The 26,259-nt window shown below is 41.2% G+C and overlaps 1 protein-coding gene across 1 annotated transcript in view; it reads right to left on the bottom strand.

Moving 5' to 3' along the window:
• Positions 1–2,946: 2,946 nt before the first annotated feature.
• The window catches only part of LOC132310465 (rho GDP-dissociation inhibitor 1-like), a gene marked incomplete at its 5' end in the record, with an annotated part of 28,805 nt that continues 5,492 nt past the window's right edge, over positions 2,947–26,259 (bottom strand). Inside the window, one exon of the mRNA XM_059808635.1 lies at positions 2,947–3,170. Coding sequence (XP_059664618.1) covers positions 3,164–3,170 — 7 coding nt within the window. The remainder of the gene's footprint in view (positions 3,171–26,259) is intronic.

Raw genomic sequence — 26,259 nt, 5'->3', positions numbered from 1 at the left:
AATTGTTAATGTGGTGGTTGATGTCCTTTAAGGCTGATTAACACCCCTATTTATAGCGTTTACCTCCTCGGTCAATGCATTTTAGTCCTTTAGCTGATCCCACTCTTATCCAAAGGTTCGATGGCCTCTTCTTCTGACGGACAAGACGCTGATGGATGGGTCGTGGCACTTTGCCCCCCGGTCAAAGGAGGTAACGGCGCTCCCTAATTAATGAGGGTCTTATCAAATGTCTTTCGCAATTAATGCTTTTCTTATCCTTCATCGCTCGAGCTTAGGTACCGAGTATCCTTTCCCCCTTGTGCTGGCCTCTGACTGAGGCGACCCCTTAGATCTCAGCCACCTATCCACATGTCCTCAGATTCCCGTGCTTCAGTGGGGAAAGGCCCCCTTTCGAGGTCCTACCTTCATGACCTCGCGGGTTCCCATCCCAGTTCTATCCCGAGGTCTTCTTTGCCAAGAAGGGAAATGTGTAAACAGGTAAGTCGAGGTTGCTTTTTCAGAGAGTACCTTTGAGCGAGCCAGGGGGGGAGGAGCCCATCCGACTGAAGCAGGGCGCTTCCACAGTAGAGGAAGGGTAGCGACCCCTCCCTCGGCCAGTGAGTTCCGTTATTGGATAGGTAGCTCGAGAATACCTAATCCACCGTGGGCACGCCAGGTCAGCACTGGCCAGTTGTGCCTATGATGCAAAGGTGGCGCCACTTAGTCAGCTACCGTGGCACGGTCATCAACATTTTGCCCCCCTACTCAAGGTCGTCGAGAGAGGGGCTCGAGCAATGTAATACCCCTAATTTTCAAAAGGATATAATGGAAATTTAATAAATTATTTATGTGCATTTTAAATTGATAAATTGATTATTTGTTTTGTGTGCATTTAAATGTGATTATCTGGCTAAGTGGTTAATTATTTTACTTGTTTAAAATTGGTATTGTGTATTTGTTTTATGTTGTTTATTTATTTTAACTTAATTACGTGCAATTGGGATTTATTTTATTTATTTGATTAATTGGTTTTTTTTTTATTATTATTATGTGTTTTTAAATGGGTTGTGTGACTTGTTTGATTTAAGTTATATGGTTGTAGTTATATTTACGTTTAGGGTTTTGGTGTTAAGTATTTTAGTTGGCCGACTTATACTTGGGCTGGAATTAGGATTAGGGTTTTTGCATGAGTCTATATATATAGAAAAATATTTGTCAGCAAGGGTTTTGGAGACACCCTTTTCACGTAATAATCTGGAGAGGTAAACAGAGGGAAACTAGAGAAGAGAGAAACAGAGACGTTTGAGGGGAAAAACACAGAGGGACACAGAGAGAATCAATTAAGCTTTCAGCTATGGACTAAAGGTGGACCATAGAGGAAGGAAGAGGTTGATGCTGAGATAGAACTGGAGCAGTAGGAGAGTTGCCGGTAGTCTACAGTTCGTCGGAGAATTTAGCAACGGCATTGAAAGGTTTCAAACCGAAACCTAAAGGCAAGTTTCATTTTATCTCCTTCCTGTAAACTTGTGTTCTGTGCATTCTCTATTCTCCGAGAATCTAATTTAATTATTAAAATGGATGTTTATGCGTGATAGAGTCTCTGTACAATTTTAAACCCCTGTTCGCTTTTGAAACTATGAACTGTTGTGTTTTGGTTTTAAATTTTTTTGTCATTAATTTCACAAGAGAATTTGAGGAGTTTCTAGGATTTAATGAACTTGAATTGAACCCTAGGAATGTAAGAAAAATTCTAGAACGGAGGGTTGAACTTCGCCGGACACGAAGAAGATAAACGGAGAAAACATAAACTGTTGCGTTCATGGTTTAAGCTTTTGCTAGGTAATTCATGCTGGAATAAAAGAAGTTTCTAGGCTTGTTAGGACTTAATTTGAACCTTAGAAATCTTCAACAAAAGGTGGGATAGAGGGCGGAGGCTTTGCCGGACACGAAGAAGGCAACACAGAGGAAGTAAAGAAGGAAAAACGGAGGCTAGGGAAGTGGAAGCGGCTCCACACTTCAATGGAGGCGGCTCCATTGAAGTGGAGCCGGCTCCACAAAGAGTTGAGCTGGCTCAACTTAAAATTGGAGGGGGCTCCAATTTTATAAAGTGCCCAGTACGTGAATTTTGTGATTTCAGGGCTCCAGTGTGTGTTTAAACTTGGTTTAATGGATTTGAATGATGTAATTAAATAGGATTATACCCAAGAATGATTAATTCTACCCATGAATAATTAATTCATGTTAGGAACTTGATCAACTTGGGATTTAAAATTAAATTCACATGCGGTTTACGGCTTGGAAGAAATTAAATTTCTTGTCATGATGTTTAAGCAAATTTAATGGAGAGGTTTTAAAATGATGTATTTAATCTATTAAAAGACCTAGAATTATTGGTTGAGGCTATGGGAATGGAGGGCATGACTTTTAATTATTAATTAAGCATACAGTCAAGGAGGGTGGAAGGGTTAATTTCTAGCGTGGTACTAGTAAATTAAACGGACTAAAATAAAAGTTATTTTTGTGAGGTTATATAAATGAAATATATAATGTATGGGTCCCAGGAATGTTGGTTTCTATTATAGTTATAGACATCATGAAATTTAGATACTAAATTGTATGCTGTCAGGAGCAGTGGAAGTTGCAATTGTTAGTCTCGCTTTAGAAAACTAAATAGACTAGCATGGAGGTGGTTTTGGCATTCAAATAAAATGTGTTCAGTTTTTATAGCTGAGTATCATTAGATTATGCTTCGGACTTATAGTTGGGGATTAAATAGTCGCCATGAGAATTAAATATTAATTTACATTACCGAAAAGGATTGAGGAGGATTTATATGTGTAATACCCCCTAATTTTGGAACACGGGTTGATCAAGTCCGCGCACAAAATCAGGGGATATCAAACCAATTAAAGTATTTAAACAAGCACGGATTACAAAATGAAATAAAGAATAAAATAAAACGCTAAAGAAATCCAATTAATAGTAAATCCATTAATAACTTCCAAATGGTTACAACTCGGGAATCCCGTAACTCAAGGACCCCTTAACCAAAAGTTACTATTTAGAATTTCAACCAAATAAGTACTAATATCAATTGAAACAAAACTAATATCCTACTTTTAAGTAAATAGAAGGAATGGATAAGTCCTCCAGCTGCGGATCCTCAACCTTGAGACTTGACCTTCTACAACCTGAAAAATAAATCGCGGGTTAAACCCTACGAGCAAGTTCTCTCTACCAAGCCTCTGAAAACCAATAAACAGATCATCTTTACCAAAACCATCCCTAATTAAGCTTTAACTTTAATATACGATGCTACAAATATATATAAATACTTATATATATAGTGCAAGAATCCTACCAGTTAATAGGGCATTAAATTGTCAAAACCACTCACCAATAATTAATTATTAGTCATACCTAGACCAAGCCCCCCCTTTTATAATTTTCTCATAAAGTAAACCCCACTCACCTCAACTCCACCCTAAACAGTAATTTAGTTATCTACACATATAGCAATTTAAATATGCACCGGCAAATCAACCATACCATTTATAAATATATTTATTTATATACTAGCAATTCAACCATGCTTCCTTCAATATATTTACTTTTACAATTAATTAGCAATTCAACCATGCTTCCCATATATGAAATTTATTCATAACCAATAAGGCAGTATATCAAAGCCTTTGGCAACTCATCCATGCCTACAATTCAACCATGTATTAACTTTAAACTTAACTCTAGGTATAATTATACATAGACTTCACATGCATATAATAAGCATGTCCTTAATTTAATAACCGTGTATCTATTACGATTTTAAATCAACCATACTATACACGAATCAAGTCATACCAAACAAGATTTATAATATTTAATAATCTTAAATAATATATATATACACATATATTTTATAATATATATATATGTGTGTGTATCATACATTCCATACCAATCGTTGACTATTTAAAATCATATCTACATATATATACACATATATACACCTCCTTTCATTGCAAAAATATTTAATTAATTATATTTATACCACTAAATGCTACTAGGTATCTTAGTAACACTCTGAGGCTTTCAAAATATCAAGAACACACCCTCTAATGATTAATTTTAACCCTAACAAGCTTAAGATAAATACTGGAACTTCACCGGAGTCTCGAGCAACTTTCCAGGACCTCACACGCATCCCCACGCGCCTTCACGCGCCGCCACATACCCCTAGACTACTCCCACGCGCCTCCACCCGCTTCCCCTTACCGGCAGGCGCGTCCACATGCCTGCACGCGCCCTCACGCGCCTGAGCCACTCTCGGCGCGTGTTGGCAGCTCCTAATTGGTTGTTGTTTGGTGCTCTTGGTAAGCCGCGATGCACTGGATCCTCTCCCTTAATCAACTACATCTAACCATTGACGCCGCATGTGTATCAGCTTACAATGGACCGCATCACACCAGATCAATCAAACTAAATTAAATTAATCCTATGGCCTAGATCAACGAGTGCACCCTTTTCCTACGTACGCGACCACACTGGATAAAAATCCTATTGATGCGCAAATACTAGCCGCCTCCAGTGTGTTTGTTAAACAATTTAATATATATATATATATATATATATATATATATATATATATATAAAACAATTTCTAAATTAACATTAAAAATATAAATTAATTTCAGAAATTGTTCAGAAATCTCAGAAAAATCCCAAAAGCTCTATTTATTATTTTGGGCATAAATGAACATATACAATTAAATTAAAATCCATTTAATTTAATTAATCGTGCTACATAAGGTTAACGCAAAATATAAAAAATTTAGCAAAAATAAAATTTAATTAACCTAACCTCACATACAAGATCTAAATTATCAGAACAATGTATACATATATTCACATGTTTAATTCTATAATTTTGTAAAGAATAAATATGCTCCTCCAATCTGAATAATAATTTAATTTAATAAAATAAAATTATAATTTCGATAATCAAGGTGATAAGTTTATGAGTTCTAAGAGGAGAAGTAGAGAGGAACTCGCCTTTTCTTTTCCAAATCCGGTCTCCTCTTACGTTCTTTGATCCGGCCTCCTCTTCGTTAGCCCTTCTTCTTCTCCCTCTAATTCTCTTATTTTTCTAACGTGGAAAAACTCCTAACCCTAAAGTCTTATGTGTCTATTTATATACATACAAAAACTAAATCTTTTTCCCATTAGGATTATCATATAAAATAAATAATATTTATCTTTTAAATAATATATATACATACATATATTTTACTATAAACATATATATATTACCTTCCATATATAACCATTAGTTAAATAAATTATATATACCTATATATATCAATATATAATTATATTGACATATATACCCCTCCACATGATTTAATAATGAATTAATATACACATGTAATTATATAGGTATAACTATGCAAAGATAATTATTAAATATCCTCACAACCACGGGCCTTTACCAATTAACCCAACAAGGCTTCCTTCAAGCCCAATACCACATCCGTTGGTCCAACTTCCTTTAATCCCAACCCAAATAACTTAAATACCTAAAATAATGAAATTAAATAAAGTTACACCAACATAAAATCACGCAAATCAAATAAACAATTCACTAACTAGCATTCCACAAATCAAACACCGTATAAATTTAACAAATAAAATTACAAAATATATAATTTAATTAAAACAATACAATTTACCTACGCACTTAATTAAATAAAACAAATCACAACTATCAAGCACCTAATTAAATAAAACAAATCACTTAAAAATAATAATAATAATATAATATAAATTAATTTAATTAATAAATCCTTTTTACAATATCGGGGTATTACAATATGCTAGTCTTCGTTTTAATAATGTAAATGAACTAGTATGGATGTATTGGTTGGGAATTCTAGTAGAATGTGCAGTTATAATTCTGTTATTCATTATATTATGTTATGGATGATAATTGTCGAATTGTCATAATTTCTGTTCTGTCAATTATATGGAAATTGATGGCTTAAATTGTTTATCGGTACTTTAACAATTTAAAAGGAGGATCTATGATTATAATCATATACTGGATGCATAATAGGATCTTAATAATACCCGTTTTCTATTATGCTGGTTTCTGGATTTATTTAATATTCTAATGAATGTGCATCATTTGTGGATCATTTGCATTATATGTACCGGTGTGGGACGGTGACATATCAGGGATGGATTAGATCAAAAAGCTAAGTCCTATCCCTTTCATACATACGGAATGGATTAACTAAAATAGTTAAATCCTACATGGATGCATGTCCTGTCAACTAAAACAGTTGAACGACATAACGGATGGTTGTTTTATCTTTCTGCGTTAGGAATGAATTTATATATATATTTATTGTACCGTGATACGAGCTTGAGTCTCCTGATCACGGTTAGGGTGCGTATATTGCAAAGGTTGAGTAGCTAGATATAGCTAATGTTCCCTGGTAGGTCTAGGTACTTGGCCGCTGAAAAGCGTGTTTTATATGTCACCTTCTACCCAGGCTGAACTATGTTATAGGCTAGTGAGCATCCTATAGTGTGTATTTATATATCTATGGACTATTGTAGATATTGCCGAGCTATCTAGGATGTATCTGCGTATTGGGTTTATGTACGGATTGTAGTAGGATGGAACTTGCATGTGGGCCTGACCCACCTTTATTTTTCAGGTGCTCGTGAGTACCAGGCTTAGGGTTTGATCGTGGTGATGCAGATACAGTCACTCACTCTTCCGACTACATAGGATTTTCTTTCTTATTTTGGTTTTGGATTTTAATTCTGTAAATGTTTTACCAGTTGGAATTATTAGGGGTCCACTAGATGGATTCCCGAGTTGTACGGATTTGAAGGATTTAAATGTTATTAATTTATTATTTTTAAGTTGAGGTTTTTTTTATTTTATTTTAGAATTCTTTCAGCGTTTTGTTATTTTATTCTTAATTCAAATTTTATTCATGCTTATTTATATATTGATTGTCTGGTATTCTTCGAATCTGTGCCCGGACTTGATCACCCGTGGTTCTAGAATCGAGGGGTATCACAGTTGGTATCAGAGCACTCCAGGTTCTAGTGTCTTTAGGAGTGTCTTTCATTAGAAGTCTTCCGCGTTGCGTCTCTTAAAAACTTAAAGCCATATTAGGATTCGTAGTACTCTTTTACGGTTCAATAGGAGGAGCTCCTGGTGTCAATTATATTCCATAATTATGGAATGGTTGACACTAGAAGGAGGATGGGGTCTGCGGCGACAGCAAATCAGACCGAAGGAGTAGAGGAGTACGTTATCGAGTTCTCTATCAGAAGCAGAACTTGGGATTTAAGGTTTAGTTCCGGTTGGCATTACTTTTAGAAGTATAAGCCAATGAGGGATATAAGAGTGTGTTTTAGGTCCCCGTATAAAGGGACTAACACGATTTTAGTTATTCTCCTAAAAGAGACAACCGGGGAATAGGAGTCCAAAGAGGATTCTAGTGGAGGAGATTTCAACAAACTCAAGAAAGAGGGTATTAAATGTTGAAAATCAGGGATCACGTGAAAGTGATCTTGTTCGCTAATAGTATAGTGAACGATACTCATAGAGTTGAGGTGGATAGTTAACTTTGTGTATTACCTTTAAACGAGGTAGATAAAGGGAACTCTTTAGGGGTTTGAGAATTGGATGAAGTTCTTCTCAGAACGAAGCAAAGATTATATAGCACGTTCCGGGGAGTATGGGGATTAGGTTTTGACGATCTAAGTTGCTTTATACAGCTACAGTAGACGGTTTGTATCCTGTATATAAAGAGGATGAAGGTTAAGCCTTTGGCATTTGCTGAGGCAAATGGAGTTGGTTTTGAGCTATGTTTCGAGATTGGGTGATTACCTCCGAAACTGTAGAAAGGAGATTGTGAACCAATCGGGTAAAGTTGATTTCTAAAAGAGATTTTCTTTGTTAGGAGGAATGATGTTTTACGTAGGGGTTTATTGTGTTTTATTGCGTATGCTTTATGTGTTTCTTTTTCGTCAAGTATTCAGGATTGGGAATACGGTTTAGTTGGTGACCCAAGTGAGTGATCAGTTAACTACCGTTTTGGAGGAATAGCGTTAATTACGCTAGGATTTTAGGCATGTGATCATAGGATTTGGTAAGTATATCTAACTTTAGCCAATCTAATGAACCTCGATAGGCGTGGTTATGGTATATGTTCAGGATGGGATAAAAAAACCAGCAATTTGAGTCAAATGATATAGATTCATTTGATAAGCTGTAACGTCATGCTGGTTTATCGGAGGAACTGGCTTGGCTGAATATCTTCTAGGACAATTTAAAACAGGTGTTCTTAAGTCAGTAGGAGGATTTTGGTACTGGTTTAAGTACTTGTTGGAATGACACCGACTGAGGATAGTAGATGGATTTACTAGTCATCAGTCAATTCTTAAACAAGAATTTTATTTTCATCAGGGAGTGTCATTAGGAGGAGGTGCTGGAGATGTATATCAAAGAGAAGGCAGAGTCACTCGTTTACACAAATAAAATGGAATTTTTTTTTTCTGGTTACCGTTCGCAACAAGTAGTTGTTGCTCGGAAATTGTTAACTATTTGGAGGATAAAAAGATTTCCATTTGCGGTGACAGTTAGACGGGATGTCTAATAGACTCTTACTTGTATTAGAAAAGTAAGATGTCAAAGACTTGAAGATGAGACCGAACATTTAATATCTGTCTCGAAGTCTGATGTCTGGTAAATAATCTAGATGGACCGTCAGCGATCATTAGATCCTTGCGGCCACTTCTCATGCTAGAGCGGGACTGACAGAGTAGTTTCCACGAATTTAGATGAGAGATTACTGATTCTACACCAGGGTCAGGATTCTGGTTGGGAGATCGTTGACTGATAAACTTAAATCAGTTTCATTTTGTCTATTTTGGGAACTAGTAAGATATCAATTCCTACGAATAACGCGGATCACGAGATGGCTTAGATGGATAGATGTGGTGATTCACACTTTGCATTAAGCTTCGTCTAGTGAAAGTAATAGGGACGAAGGTAATCTTATCAACCGATATGGTAATTGAACATTCAGTGGTTATTGCGCAATCCGTTGCGGTTTAACATGTGAAAATATTAACACTTTCCATTACCAGGAAAATGGAGGTGGTCAACTTTGGATATTTGGGCTGACCCCATAGGAGGTAGTACCTTACTCCGATGAGTTTAAGGTACTGAAGGAGGAGGAGTGGTTGTCTTTCTGATTCTAGTAAGGTCGGAGTGACTGAGGTGTAAAATTCATAAATTATACATTATAGTTAAATGGATAGGAGTATAGTACGACTTATCAGGTTCGTCTTGGTGAACCGGTACGGATAGAGACAGGTATATCACTGTTTCTAAATGTATCATCTGCTAACAAGGTGGAAAATTAATACTTGGATATTACTGGAGGTTTTTAGTCCTTTCTTATATCGAAATGGGAGTATGACTAATCAGGAGGGGATGGTTGGTAGAAATTACTGACATTTGTTGGAATTTTAATTCCATATGGTTTAAGAGTAGTGGATTGAGACAGTTTGCTTGTGGACTACACTTTAGTGGAGTTTACTTTGGCATTTCTTATCAGTTGTACATTGCGCTGATAACGGGGTTATAGCATGTGGTTATTCAATATGGAAGATAACCGGTGCTATGTCAAAGGAGCTTTCTGAAGGTGTTAGAGCAACAACTATGCTTCGCATCTCTAGACGGGAAATGGGATCATGATATTCTATTTAATCATGGCAAATATGCTTAGGATATATATCCTGGGTTGGCATGGGTAATTGAAAGCGTTACTTACCGTTTTAGATATTATCTGTGCTATTGTTGGCACAAGGAGGTTCGTGCAACAATGTTTGGGATTTTAGATAGTCGGGATTGTGTCGATCTCTTACTGGTTGGTCCGACATGGAAGCGAGGTTGTCTAATAAGACCTTGACTTTATGTAAGGATACATAGGAGAACCATGCTCTCTTTTGGTAATGAGTGCTCACGGTTTGGCGGCGACAGTCGGATTTTGTAGCTAGTTGAACTCGTACATGGGAGTTTTCTATCAGGAAAAGGTTATTTAAGCGGTCTTCCGTATCGGAAGCAATGTGTTTTGGAGGAAAGTCAGTTTTAGGTATCGCACTGACTCTTCACGGGTTTTGGTTATTGGTTTCGGCAGTAGCTTATTGTTTAGCGTTACCAACTTGTTAAGCGCTGGATGCATAGGACTTTTATGTGTTAGTTCTATGGAAATGGAAGGAATAGGGATGGTTACGCTTCATTAAATATTGGGTAGGATTGGCTCGTTGCTAGATACAATCTAGGCGTTGTACATTTATGCTATTTTCTTAAATATAGAAACTTAGTATATTGTTGGATATGTTGGAATTTGGTGGAGCTCGTCTAAAGGGGTTGTGCCACACGGAAACGGAAATGATTTTTACACAGTAATTAATTCAGAGTTTCGTGAATTCCGAGGACGTAATTCCTTTTGTTAGGGGGGAAGAATGTAATATCCCTAATTTTCAAAAGGATATAATGGAAATTTAATAAATTATTTATGTGCATTTTAAATTGATAAATTGATTATTTGTTTTGTGTGCATTTAAATGTGATTATCTGGCTAAGTGGTTAATTGTTTTACTTGTTTAAAATTGGTATTGTGTATTTGTTTTATGTTGTTTATTTATTTTAACTTAATTACGTGCAATTGGGATTTATTTTATTTATTTGATTAATTGGTTTTTTTAATTATTATTATGTGTTTTTAAATGGGTTGTGTGACTTGTTTGATTTAAGTTATATGGTTATAGTTATATTTACGTTTAGGGTTTTGGTGTTAAGTATTTTAGTTGGCCGACTTATACTTGGGCTGGAATTAGGATTAGGGTTTTTGCATGAGTCTATATATATAGAAAAATATTTGTCAGCAAGGGTTTTGGAGACACCCTTTTCACGTAATAATCTGGAGAGGTAAACAGAGGGAAACTAGAGAAGAGAGAAACAGAGACGTTTGAGGGGAAAAACACAGAGGGACACAGAGAGAATCAATTAAGCTTTCAGCTATGGACTAAAGGTGGACCATAGAGGAAGGAAGAGGTTGATGCTGAGATAGAACTGGAGCAGTAGGAGAGTTGTCGGTAGTCTACAGTTCGTTGGAGAATTTAGCAACGGCGTTGAAAGGTTTCAAACCGAAACCTAAAGGCAAGTTTCATTCTATCTCCTTCCTGTAAACTTGTGTTCTGTGCATTCTCTATAGTCTCCAGGAATCTAATTTAATTATTAAAATGGATGTTTATGCGTGATAGAGTCTCTGTACAATTTTAAACCCCTGTTCGCTTTTGAAACTATGAACTGTTGTGTTTTGGTTTTAAATTTTTTTGTCATTAATTTCACAAGAGAATTTGAGGAGTTTCTAGGATTTAATGAACTTGAATTGAACCCTAGGAATGTAAGAAAAATTCTAGAACGGAGGGTTGAACTTCGCCGGACGCGAAGAAGATAAACGGAGAAAACATAAACTGTTGCGTTCATGGTTTAAGCTTTTGCTAGGTAATTCATGCTGGAATAAAAGAAGTTTCTAGGCTTGTTAGGACTTAATTTGAACCTTAGAAATCTTTAACAAAAGGTGGGATAGAGGGCGGAGGCTTTGCCGGACACGAAGAAGGCAACACAGAGGAAGTAAAGAAGGAAAAACGGAGGCTAGGGAAGTGGAGGCGGCTCCACACTTCAATGGAGGCGGCTCCATTGAAGTGGAGCCGGCTCCACAAAGAGTTGAGGCGGCTCAACTTAAAATTGGAGCCGGCTCAACTTAAAATTGGAGGGGGCTCCAATTTTATAAAGTGCCCAGTACGTGAATTTTGTGATTTCAGGGCTCCAGTGTGTGTTTAAACTTGATTTAATGGATTTGAATGATGTAATTAAATAGGATTATACCCAAGAATGATTAATTCTACCCATGAATAATTAATTCATGTTAGGAACTTGATCAACTTGGGATTTAAAATTAAATTCACATGCGGTTTACGGCTTGGAAGAAATTAAATTTCTTGTCATGATGTTTAAGCAAATTTAATGGAGAGGTTTTAAAATGATGTATTTAATCTATTAAAAGACCTAGAATTATTGGTTGAGGCTATGGGAGTGGAGGGCATGACTTTTAATTATTAATTAAGCATGCAGTCAAGGAGGGTGGAAGGGTTAATTTCTAGCGTGGTACTAGTAAATTAAACGGACTAAAATAAAAGTTATTTTTGTGAGGTTATATAAATGAAATATATAATGTATGGGTCCCAGGAATGTTGGTTTCTATTATAGTTATAGACATCATGAAATTTAGATACTAAATTATATGCTGTCAGGAGCAGTGGAAGTTGCAATTGTTAGTCTCGCTTTAGAAAACTAAATAGACTAGCATGGAGGTGGTTTTGGCATTCAAATAAAATGTGTTCAGTTTTTATAGCTGAGTATCATTAGATCATGCTTCGGATAGTTGGGGATTAAATAGTCGCCATGAGAATTAAATATTAATTTACATTGCCGACAAGGATTGAGGAGGATTTATATGCTAGTCTTTGTTTTAATAATGTAAATGAGCTAGTATGGATGTACTGGTTGGGAATTCTAGTATAATGTGCAGTTATAATTCTGTTATTCATTATATTATGTTATGGATGATAATTGTCGAACTGTCATAATTTCTGTTCTGTCAATTATATGGAAATTAATGGCTTAAATTGTTTATCGGTACTTTAACAATTTAAAAGGAGGATCTATGATTATAATCATATACTGGATGCATAATAGGATCTTAATAATACCTGTTTTCTATTATGCTGGTTTCTGGATTTATTTGATGTTCTAATGAATGTGCATCATTTGTGGATCATTTGCATGATATGTACCGGTGTGGGACGGTGACATATCAGGGATGGATTAGATCAAAAAGCTAAGTCCTACCCCTTTCATACATACGGAATGGATTAACTAAAATAGTTAAATCCTACATGGATGCATGTCCTGTCAACTAAAACAGTTGAACGACATAACGGATGGTTGTTTTATCTTTCTGCGTTAGGAATGAATTTATATATATATTTATGGTACCGTGATACGAGCTTGAGTCTCCTGATCATGGTTAGGGTGCGTATATTGCAAAGGTTGAGTAGCTAGATATAACTAATGTTCCCTGGTAGGTCTAGGTACTTGGCCGCTGAAAAGCGTGTTTTATATGTCACCTTCTACCCAGGCTGAACTATGTTATAGGCTAGTGAGCATCCTATAGTGTGTATTTATATATCTATGGACTATTGTAGATATTGCCGAGCTATCTAGGATGTATCTGCGTATTGGGTTTATGTACGGATTGTAGTAGGATGGAACTTGCATGTGGGCCTGACCCACCTTTATTTTTCAGGTGCTCGTGAGTACCAGGCTTAGGGTTTGATCGTGGTGATGCAGATACAGTCACTCACTCTTCCGACTACATAGGATTTTCTTTCTTATTTTGGTTTTGGATTTTAATTCTGTAAATGTTTTACCAGTTGGAATTATTAGGGGTCCACTAGATGGATTCCCGAGTTGTACGGATTTGAAGGATTTAAATGTTATTAATTTATTATTTTTAAGTTGAGGTTTTTTTTATTTTATTTTAATTCTTTCAGCGTTTTGTTATTTTATTCTTAATTCAAATTTTATTCCTGCTTATTTATATATTGATTGTCTGGTATCCTTCGAATCTGTGCCCGGACTTGATCACCCGTGGTTCTAGAATCGAGGGGTATCACAAGCAAACCACTAATTTAATTTTTATTATTGCTCTTACTGAAGGGTCACCGAAGGGTCATGTCTTTTAAGTACTAAACAGTCATATCACTTCAGGGGTCGTGTCGCTTTGGTTTCTCGATCCACGTGTCGCCCTCTTATTGGTGTGTCAGGTTAAGACGTTTCGGGTCTCGAGTCACGTCCTTTCATCAGCCAGAGGCGCGACGCTTGGGATGCCGAGCCCCCATATTTAAGTCATTCCAAAACACGCATTTTTTTTTTTAAAGGCACCAAAATCATTCGTCCACTCATCCTTGCTCGCTCCTCGCAAAAACTTCTTGTTCAAAACAAGGCAATGGCAATTCGCGATGATGTTACCGACGTCCCTTATTTGAATGAATGGCGAGTTACCCCATACTTTAGTCCGAGCAACACCTTCTGGGTTAACAGCGATGTATTAAGCGAGGTAAATGAGGCTCCGGCAAGTACACTCTTGTTCGAGGGAGAGCCTTACGCGCTCACCGAGGCGCCCATTCAGCCCAACTCGATTTTACGATTCAGTGTAGAGCGCGGTGACTTCCCTCACTCCAACATTGCCTTTACGAGTCAGACCGGTCATGGACGAGGGTGGGAGTTGTGGACAGACGCAATTCTATCTGATGGTGAGTTCTCGGGGATTTTGCAGGCTTCAAAAATTACAGACGCTATCCGAAACACTCGGGAGCTAACCATACCTTGGGATATCCCCGATCTCGCCCTTCTGTTATCTCGGTGGAGCCGAGATACCCATACCTTTATCACCTCTTGGGGAGAATTCACCCCTACTTTGGAGGATGTAGTGCAGCTTATGTGTTTGAACGTATTTGGTGAGCATGACCCTAGCTCTTAGTCCATCACTGAAGACGAGGTCAAACTTGCCTCCAAGCTTCGCAAAGGTGTTACCTCAGCAGGTAAGACGGGAAAGAAGTGCACGTTTGTATCACTTTTGCGTTATTATTTCCGAGACTTCCCCCCCCAGGGTCAAAAAGAGGATGAGTCCTTCACTGGCCTGAAGTGCAAGGATTCAGCTCGCCTTGCTGTATATATCTTGTCGTGGCTATCCAGATTTGTTTTTCCGGGGCCCCCTGATAACGGGCCTTGTCCTGACCTCATTCCTTTGGCCGTCAGGCTATCTTATGGCAACAGTCTACCTTTGGCCACTCTGTTATTGGGTACTCTCTACCATGAGCTCGACTTGGCGCATGCCCACATGGAGCGCTCCGTGGGTCGCATGACCGTGGTTTTTTCTGTTAATGCAATTTTTCTTCAGATGTTCTTATACGAACATTTCCCAAAGTATGGTCCTCGTCCAAACACGTTGGCCTGTGACGACGGCTTGAAGCGATCTTTCCAGTGGCACAAACTTACCATGAAAAAGAAATTGTCAGAGTTTATTGACAGGGAGAGTTGCTTTGTAGCTCGCCCACACACCCATGGACCTCGCGTCGAGTGCTGTGCGTCGCAGGACGGCATGGTGATTTTGGGCAAGTCTTTGAAGCGCACTCCAGCCCTGACCATCATGCCATGACCCTGCCTGGCTATCTTCCCGCGCTTCTTCCCCTTCACTCGGGCGTAAGTAAGGTTTACAACCCTCATAGGGTGGCTCGACAATTTGGGTTCGATCAAGGACTTCCGAGGGATTATGGCTATGGGGCGTGATAGGATCACAGCACCTATGCTCTAGGCTTTTTGCGCTTCCTCGATTCTGAAGAGGCAGAACTCCTTGGGGATCGCCAAATTCTTCATGTGCCCTCTACTCTTAGGGTTAGGAGATGGGCTGAAAAGACAAGGGCCTATTAAAAGGAGATAATTCTTTCTTTTAGGAAGTTCGTAAGTAACACTCCTGTCCCTATCCCTGTCCCTGCTCGAGCCCTGCTGAAAGGTGACGCCTCGTTCCGCACCTTCAAAAATACATCTGTATCCGCGAGGGGTAAACCTTGCAGCACAACGGGTTTACTTCCTCTACTCTTGCCAACTGCAACCGCACCCGTGATAGCCCTCCGTGCTACTAAGGCGCGCCGGGACAAACGCAAGGCAGATCAAGATGTTAGCACCTTCATACCTACAACCGTGTCTTCGAAACGAGCTAAGGTAAAAGACAAATTCTACCTCTACTTTCTTACCAACTCTATACTGACCAGTTTATTCTTCATCTCCCTTTTTTATAGGATGTTTCAAAGACTCCCACCGTTGCAAAGGATCCTGTTTCTTTCGAGATCCCTCATTCGCTTACCCGAGCTAGGGTTCCTTTGAGAACAAGGTCTCGAGCTACCCATCCAAAAAGAACTGCAAAGTCCGCGCCTACTAGCGGTGTTCTTTGCGCTCCTGAGGTGGATGCTGGCCTAGCCGTTCCCTCTGACCCTCTTCATACTTTGGCAAGCGTTCTGGAGGACCCTGAGCCCGCGGAAAGGGAAATACTGTCTTCTGACTTGAACCCTCTTCCTCTGCAGCACGGGGTGGGCAAAGAGTTGATCCCCCTAGCCCGCGGCTTGGGTAGGTTCGACGAGGAGACCGGGGAGGTTAATACCTTGGTGGATCCTGCTATGGGAATTTTTAACATCAAGCGAAGCCTAAGTCGTTCGCCATCCCATGGAAGAGATAAAATCCTTCTCTTTCCCCTCCCCCCCTTTTTTATTTTTTTTTTTATTTTTAACAATTGGTTATCCATCCCTTAGGTGCCGAGGTAGCTACGTCTGGCGCAGCTGAAGCAGCAGCTGATTCAGGGGGTCGTTTCCCTAGTCGCGGGGGCGAGGATAGCGACACCAGTTCGCAGGTCGAGGTTGTTCATGTGTTACCTCAAGAGCCTATTGCCAAGTTGCAGCAGATGGTAGATTCAACCATCAAATCTCTTCATGAGGATGATGGTTTAGATGACATGGAGAGCTCGGATGCCAGTGGTAATTCGTCCCGTGATGAAACCTCAGAGTCGAACAATTCGAGGCATGAAATCAACCAAATTGAGGGTAACAGATCGATTCGGCCGGCCTCCAATGAGGATACAACCGAGAGAGTTGACTTACAAACAGAAGGTTAGATCGTGAATCCTTCAAAGTCAGGTCAAGAAACGGGCGACCCTTTACCTGTGGTGTGGGGTGGGACCACCGTTTCCGCCGCCGAGGCTAAAATTTTAGACGAGGTCCAAGCAAAATACCCCCAGACCTTTGGGGATCTTGAAGGAATGTTGTCTTTGTTCCTGGACTTTGCTTATAAAACCACATGCGAGTTGGTAATCAGCCTTCGAGAAGCCCGAGATCGTACCTTGGCCAAGAAAGATTTTGATTCCCTCGACCGTCTCCTTACTAATTTGGGCCGAGCGCAAATCGATGTAGGCTGGGCCCGCGACATCCTTTTGCGGATTAATGCCTTGAGGGAACATGAGAAAATGGTAGAAGAAATAAAAGACCTTCGCGATCAGGTCATCGAAGAGGAATGAGTGCTGTATAATGAAAAGATCCGCTTGGCCGAGTTGCAGGAGCAGGTGGACTCGAGAGAACAACACATTGCTTCTTTAAAGGATGAGATCGACCGCAGGTCATCTCAACTCAGTCCTGTTGTCTTAGTTTTAGGTGATTTGCCCTGATATTGTAACACCTTGTACCAAGGTACTCTTAAGAGTATCAATTTATGTAATTTGTACTTTGAAAAATATGACGATCTTTTATTAATAGAACATTTTTTTATTATTATCGTCCCATCTTTTCTCTTATGGAAATGTTATAAATGACCTTTACAAGTTATTAAGTGAATCAGAAATCATAAGTGGCTTTTGGCCGAGGCCAGGCGATACCATGGTTGCCACAAGTAATCTTTTCCAAAGTTATAGCCCAAAGGCCTTCACAAATGATCAGTGTTTTTCTTACATGACCTCTACCAGAGATAGGTCCAACCAGGAATTTAAAAAAAAGGAGAAACATGCCAGTCAATAAAAAAAAAACAAGAGTAAAGCGCAGGGCCCCTCGAGCCTTTTTTAACATCTTACACGAGTTCTTGTATACAATAACAGTGCCTCGAATGGGGCTTTCAAATTAGGAATAGTATTTTTTCAACCATTTGGCATTGAACATACCCAATATCTTTTTGCTTCCAATCCTTCCAATGTCGTAATACCCACTAGAGCTGGCAGCCCTTACCTCGAAGGGACCCTCCTACATTGGTGTGAACTTTGGTGCAGACGAGTTCCGCATCACATGTATCGCAGTCTTCAAAACAAGATCGCCCTCTTGAAATGCTCGAGGTCGAACGGTGGCATTGTAGGCCCGAGCCACCCTCCTTTGGTAAACCACCATTTTGCTCTTCGCCTGCTCCCTCTGCTTTTGAAGCCCCTCGAGCTCCTCGATCCGGTGGTCGAACTATAGCTAGCTCTGCTCGCTAGACTTCCGGAAGGAACTGCTATTTCGACCGGGAGCACCGCTTCTGTTCCATACACCAGGGAGAAAGGCGTTGCGCTAGTAGCTCCTCTTATTAAGGTACGGTATGCCTAAAGTGCGAATGGCAGCTGCTCGACCCACTTGTCATGCTGCTCTTTCAATGTTTGACTCAAGATTCGAATCAGTGTCTTATTGGTGGCCTCTGCTTGCCCGTTACCTTTCGGATAGTAGGGCGTCGATTTACGTTGAGCCACCCGATACCTTTGGAGAAGCGCACGGACTCGACTATTGATGAAGGGTGTCCCATTGTCTGAAACAATGACTCGAGGTATGCCGAAACGGCATATAATATTTTTTTGGACTTGGCTGAGATTGGTCCTATCAAATCCATAGTCTAGGTGTAAAATGGCCAAGGCGCGTCTGTGGGATGCAGTTCCACAGCTGGGGCGTGGATGGCATTGTTGTGGAGTTGGCATTCTCGGCACTTTCGGGCGTAGTCTTTGCTGTCAGCTTGCATAGTAGGCCAATAATAGCCCAGTTGTATAATCTGATTATACAATTTCTTCTACCCTTGGTGTTCATCATTGTGAGCTTGCTTCAAAACTTCACGAGCTTCGGCCAAATTGACGCACCGTTTGGCCTTACCATCAAAGCCTTGCCTCATTAGTTCGCCGCTGCAAATGAAGAATCGGCTCGCCTCCCTTCTGAGTAGATCAGCCTCTCCAGGCTCCTGCGGGAGCGACCAGTTTTCGAGATACTCCACGTACTTGCGCCTCCAGCCTTCTTCGACATTGGCCACATGTTGGTTCCCTTCGAACAGCTCTTGGCAATTGCGACATGCTTTCTGAATAGCCGCTGCCTCCTTTGCCATCGTCGGCCAATAATATCCCTGCCTTTATATTCTTCGGTACAAGCTTAACGAATTGTCACCACATGTGTGCCCGTGAATTTCGTCCAACACTTTACTAGCTTCCTTCTTTCCGACACACCTTGCTAGAGTTCCTCTGGATGCCCTGAAATACAACACCCCCAGATACACTGTAAAATTTTTGAGTTCCACCAATGGGATCTCGCCCATACCACCCTTCACCTGCGACTCGTAAAGGTCTCGCCAATCCTTATCCTCAGAGTCCGTAAATTGTACGTTGTACAAACATGACTCATTTTTTCTGTGAATACGGATATCTACTGATTCCCTTGTGATCTCGACTTTGGATGCCAGAGTGGCCAAAGCGTCCGGATGCCAATTAGCAGTCCTCGGCGCATGGGTTATTTGAAGTTCACTAAAATAGCCACTGAGCTTCTGGATAATGGTTCTGTATGCGGCCAAGGCCAGCTCCTTGATAGCATAAGAGCCATCTAGTTGTTTTACCACCAAGATTGAATCTCCTTGCACGTGTAACCACTTGATTTTAGCTTCTCGTGTTGCCAGGAAGCCTAGCACCAGAGCGTCATATTCTGCTGTGTTATTGAAACATCCGAAGGTGAGCTTGTATGAAAGATTCCGGGCTTGCCCCACTTCAGGGGTCAATACTACTCCTGCGTCGCCTCCTGTAGAGGTCGATGATCCATCAAATGACAGCGTCCAAATCATATTTTCATCCGCACAACAAATTGACTCGAACTTGTCGAGAGGAAGGTCATCATGCACCGGCTCAAAATTCCCAGAAGGGAATTGGGCTATTAGATCAGCCATGGCCTGACTTATAATAGCACGAGGTGCTAGGCATTGGATATCAAACTCGGCCAACGTCAAAAGCCACCGCGCGACTCGCCACGAAATGATCGGTCGCGAGAGCAGGTATCTCAGCGGGTCACATTTGGTGATGAGATGAATGGTATGGGCTAAGAAATAATGGCAGAATTTCTTGGCCCCAAACGCGAAGGAGAGGCAATGGCGCTCTATCGGAGAATAGCGTGCCTTGGTACCTTGCATAACTCGGCTGATATAATACACAAGGCGCTCTTGACCATCCTTTTCCTGGGCGAAAAACGCTCTAATGGAGCGTTCTGTCGAGGTAATGTAAAGTCTGAGGGGGATCCCTATCCGAGGGGCTACCATGGTGGTTGGTGAGGAGAGCAGTCCTCTGAGACGATCGAGAGCTTGTTAGTGCTCCTCACTCCATCTGAACTCGGATCTATCTTTCATCAGAGCAGCAAAAGCATGAGTCACTTCGGCAAGTGCCGATATGAAGCGTCGTAGATACGAAACCCGCCCTACCAAACTCTTTAGTTGCTTGAGGGATTGCGGCGGAGGCATTTCTATGATAGCTCGGGCTTTGCTTTGCTCGATGTTGATCCCTTGACGATGCACTATGAAGCCTAAGAAACGGCCAGCCTCGACCCCAAAGGTACATTTCAACGGATTCATCCTTAACTTGAACTTCCGACATCTTTCGAAGATACTTCTCAAATTAGCCAAATGTTCACTACGAACTCGGGATTTCACTACCAGATCATCCACATAGTCCCCCATCTGCCTGTGTAACATGTCGTGAAAGATAGCTGTCATAGCCCGCTGGTAAGTGGCTCCTGCGTTCTTCAAGCCGAAGGGCATGATTGTAAAATAGAAGTTCCCCATGGGGGTGCGGAATGCTGTTTTCTCTACATCGCATTGCGCTATTCTTATTTGATTATATCCACTGTATCCATCCATGAACGAGAACATCTCATGCCTTGAGGTCGAGTCTATCAAGTTGTCAATTATAGGCAGTAAAAAATCATCTTTAGGACATGCCTTATTCAGATCTCTAAAATCTACACAAACTCTGATTTTTCCATTTTTCTTCTTCATCGGAACCACATTCGCCAACCACGTGGGATGTTGAATTGGTTTGATAAAGCCGGCTTGCAAAAGCTTCTGTACCTCCTCCTTTATTTTAACTCAAGCTTTGGCCGAAAGCTCCTGTGCGCTTGTTTAACCGGGCATGCATCCGGTCGCACATTTAGATAGTGAGCCACTACTTGAGGGTCTAGTTCGGGCATTTCTTCATATGTCCAGGCAAAGACATCTTCGAATTCTTTGAGCAGAGCTACCAGTGCCACTTTCTCATTTCCTTCCAGCTTCTTATACACATAGACTACCCGGAAACGGCTATCATTGGCTAAGTTGACTTCCTTTATTTCATCTTGACCGAGCCGAGCTGATTCGCCTGACTCCATTTTGGCTTATTTCTTCGAGCCCGCGGATTCTACCTGACACGACTCTACTCGGGGGCGCGGTCTCGCCCGAGATCGTGCCCCCTAACACCGTCATAAAATGGTATGCTATTCTCCCGTCGAACAAACGTATCCTTTTGCAAACAGCTGGCCTCTTCTGGTTAGCAGCCGACCCTGGCATCCTCCCCTCCTGTTGGTCAATCTCTTCCCATTTCGGTTGAGGAAAGGCCTCAACAGCTGGGATTCCTCTGTATCTTCTAACTCATTGAAGAATCCAGCCTCCACCATATGAGACTCTCTTTTAGTAAACGGTCGATCGGAGCAACGGACCATTACTTGCTTCCCGTTCCAGAACCCCTTCATGCATTGGTGATACGAGGATGGCATGATTCTGAACTTGTGCATCCATCCTCGACCCATGAGCAAATGATAAGAGGTGTCCGAATCAATGACATAAAATTTTACCGAACTTTTAAACTTCCCAATGGCCAGCTCGGCCGTCACGTGCCCCTCAGTTCTCCGGATATCACTTCTAAACCCAGCGATCTCAGTTGGCCTTCGGATAAGTTTCTCGTCTGGGAGACCGCTTCGGCGAAAGACTTCCAGAGGCATGATATTGAGGGACGATCCATTATCCAGAAACGCCCGTTTGAGCTCGACCCCATTGAGCGACGCCGTGACATACAATGGCCTATTGTGCTGAGTAGGGACCCATTTGTCTTGCTCTGTAAAGACTATAGCTGACCCAGCTGACTTTTATGATACAGAGAGTGGCGCGATAGACGCTACCTCTTTGACACCTTCCTTCGCTGCCAACCACAGAAACTTTGCTATTTCCTTCTGGGCAAAAGAAGAGAAATCCATCTTTTGGAGAATATTCTTGACAGGGGTCGTTCCCAATAAACGAAACGCATCCAGGTCATGTTCTTCTACCAGCGCGACCTGGTCGGCATTCTCCTCGACCCCTTCCTTGCCGATTGCCACTTTCGCTACCATCATTGCTACGCCTCGATCGTGCGCAGGGAAAGGCTCATCTCTCACATCCCTGGGGGGAAGAATGAGTTCGCCACTAGCAATCCGCCTGTGGAAAGTATTTCACAACGCCCAACAGTCATAAGTGGGGTGACGAGTATGCCGGTGGTACAAGCAATACTTCGGATTAGCCATCTCCTCTGGTGTGGGCTCGCCAGCCACCTCGGGCAGCCTGATGTCTCCATGTTGGATCCATTTCTTAAGAATAGTCTCTACTTCCTCTGGAGTGCATAGGAACGGCAGAGGAGCCTCATCTGGATTCTTCGAGCGGGGAGTACAGGCTGGTCTTGCGCCCCTCTTGTTAGGAGACTCGTCCGCAGCCGAAACTTGAGGTCTACGCCTGCCTCGATATTCTTCCTGTGTAGCGGCCTATGCACAAATAGCGAGATTATTTGCCAAATTCCGGGATGCCTCTATCAGGTCGGCAAAAGTGAGGAGTTTGAGGTTAATGAGATGGATTCGGTAAGATCCTTGCATGCCTTGTATGCAAATTTTGGCCAACGCTTCCTTTTCATGGGTCTCATAGCATTCCATGGCTCGATCATGAAATCTATGGACGTAGGTAAGCAGATCCTCTCCCGGGCCTTGAGTCTCTTTAGTCAAGAAAAGTGTAGTCACCCTTTCTTCTGCCTGGAAGAACTTCAACTGGAAAATCGTGGCTAATTGGCTCCAGGTAGTGAGCGACCCGGACTCCAAATTCGCATACCATTTGTAGGCCCTATTCGTGAAAGTTTTTCAAAACTCCCTAAGACGCAGGGTATGATCGTTTTCGAAGGGCCCTAGAGCCTCAATAAACCGTACCACGTGCTCTCGGGGGTTCCCCTTCCTTCCATCAAACTTGCTAAACTTGGGGGTTAGGTACCCTGGGGGGTAAGGGAGAAGCGCGATGGGTTGCGCGTAGGGTGGTTCAGGGGCAACCTCCTGCATCAGTATATTCTTTTCGTTTCGCAGCAGTGTTTGTAGGTCCGCCATAGTTACATATTGCGATCGCTGCACAGGGTCCTACTGATGTTCAAATCTTTCCGAGCCCGTGTCTCTGTGACAAGCCTCTCTCCGACTGGTACTCGGCATACTCAACCTTGCAGGCGCTGTAAGAGGAGTACTAAAAAGGGTTCGACGAGCCCGCGGCGGTGTATCCCGCGTTCGCCTGTGTCGACCAGTGGCCCGCCTTGCCTCAGCTGACGACGAGAACGTCTGTCGCACAGGATTGTCTGGGGTTGCAAGTTCACCAGAGAGAGTATCATTCGGATCTGCGCCTTGCCGCAGTGCTCCTTGGTCAGCTATTTGTCACAGCAGAGTCACTACCTCCCTCTGAGTGCCTTCTAGCTGCTCCATTCTATGCGACAGTGCGTTATGGGCTTCGACTAGCGCATCAAGATAGATAATCCTGGTTCCAGGGAAGTACGATCCCGGCATACTTACAGACCCATCGTAGCCCTCGCCCAAGGCAGGGCTGGTTTGAGAGGGCGGACTGATCTCTTGTATGCTTGACATAGGTGAAGCGTTCCTCCCCAGTGGAGTCACCAAAATGTTTTATGGTAGTTCGTGAGTAGGATAAGGAGATCGTTCCACGTAAGCCAAGAGATTTGAGATCAGTATCCAAGTGGAGATCCAAGTAACACAAGTGATTCTCTAGGTACGGAGATTAAGAAAGGGAAGGCCGACCTCGGTACCATGCAAACTCGAGCTTATCAAAGGATAATTGTTAATATGGTGGTTGATGTCCTTTAAGGCTGATTAACACCCCTATTTATAGCGTTTACCTCCTTGGTCAATGCCTTTTAGTCTTTTAGTTGAGCCCGCTCTTATCCAAAGGTTTGATGGCCTCTTCTTCTGACGGATGAGACGATGATGGATGGGTCGTGGCACTTTGCCCCCCGGTCAAAAGAAGTAACGGCACTCCCTAATTAATAAGGGTCTTATCAAATGTCTTTCGTAATTAATGCGTTTCTTATCCTTCATCGCTCGAGCTTAGGTACCGGGTATCCTTTCCCCTTTGTGCTGGCCTCGGACTGAGGCGACCCCTTAGATCTCAGCCACCTATCCACATGTCCTCAAATTCCCGTGCTTTAGTGGCGATAGGTCCCCTTTTGAGGTCCTGCCTTCATGACCTCGCGGGTTCCCATCCCAGTTCTATCCTGAGATCTTCTTTGCCAAGAAGGGAAATGAGATACCCCTCGGATCCGAGACACGGGTTGATCAGGCCTAGGCCCAAACCCGAGGGAATATCAAACAATTAATATTTTATAATGAACACGGAATACAAAATAAATCAAAAAATGAAATTAAAGCTAGAAGGAACTAAAAATAAAATCCGCAAAAATATTATAATTATTAAAATCCATCAAACCCAAACTCCAAAACTCCATCAGTTTACAACTTGGGAATCCATCTCTAGTGGACCCCTATTAAACATCTAAACGGAAAATAGAACAACTGTAATAAACGTCCAGAAATAAAACTATAGAGAGAGCCCTACATCGTCGGAAGAGTGAATAGAGACCTCTGCTCAGCACGAACACGTCTAAGCCTGGAACTGCCGTGTAACTGAAAAATAGAAGTGGGTCAGGCCCACGCACAAGTTCTATACTACTACAATCTAAACAGAGGCCCGATACGCATGTACATCCTAAACAATTCAACAATAGCTAATAGTCCGTAAATATATATATAGTCACACTAAAGGACTCTCACTGGACTACAGGCCGGTCTCAACCTGAATAGAGGTAACATGCTAAAACGCAGACGAAGTGGGCATATGTACCTATACCTAAACAGGGTACACCTCCAACCATCGTAGCCAGCTACACATCCCGATGCATATACGCTCCCTAGCCATCGGTCCTGAGGCTCAAGCTCATACCGAGGCACCATAACAGTACATATATAAAATCCATCCAAAATCCCTGGTATTGCCGCTCAACAAGTAGTTGCCATGACAATACAAATCCACGGGACTTAACTTTTAGTTAATCCCATCCTTATTCCAAGTAGGTGGGTAATGGTATTGTTTTAAAAACCAAACCCATCCTTAGTATGCCACCGTCCAATACCGGTGCCTACTTTCCAATCCTCCAGTAGTTAATAATACCAATAAATCAAGTATATATCAACTAAATTCCAACATCTAACATTCAATGTTAGCAGTGATAAAATAAGCATTGATAAACAGGATCACAACAACAACATATACATGTCCAATTTAAGTTGTTCCCTTTAGTCTGATATAAAGACAGAATTAATTAAAACTTTCATTTAACACCTTACAAATGACAGACAGATATGTAGGGTATGTATCACAAAATCCTAACCTCCACAGTTGATACTAACTGTGATAATGTAAGCATCAAAATAATATTCACAGTATGTATGTAAACATGCTCAAGTTATAGTGTTCCACAAAACCGATCTAGTGTTAAATTCAAATCCTCCTAGTATTTAAGTTCCAACAGTTGCTATTACAGAAGTTAAGATAGCTATCATCTAGACCCATCCTTCCAATAATTTATACTAGCAGTGGTAAGGAAAAACGTGAACCACAGAACCACAATGCATCCACAAACATGCTTAGTCTAGGTTGAACAAGCATACAACACTACTGTAACTACCAGTTTCATAGCAAAACAGATATCATTTTAGTTTGGTTTAATCTTCATTAATCTTGGAATCATTTAAGAGTGCAAAGAGTATGAAGCCTAAGGGAAAGAGTAAGGATAGAATCTTGCCTCAGAAACTTTTGTTCAAAATTTCAACGTCGTCTTCTTAAAAAAAATCCCGTTGAGTTCCAAAACCCGGTTACTGTTTACGGGTACGAAACACTATTCCCGAACTCAAAATCTGATCTCCACCGTTCAGATTGTGCGACACTGA

The sequence above is a fragment of the Cornus florida genome, unplaced genomic scaffold (assembly GCF_030987335.1).
Source record: "Cornus florida cultivar Cherokee Brave unplaced genomic scaffold, ASM3098733v1 CherokeeBrave_3.0.0_Hap2_Chr05, whole genome shotgun sequence".
In the NCBI taxonomy this organism is placed as follows: Eukaryota; Viridiplantae; Streptophyta; class Magnoliopsida; order Cornales; family Cornaceae; genus Cornus; species Cornus florida.
The sequence above is the reverse complement of the archived record's forward strand: the minus strand, read 5'-3'. Positions and strand labels throughout refer to the sequence as shown.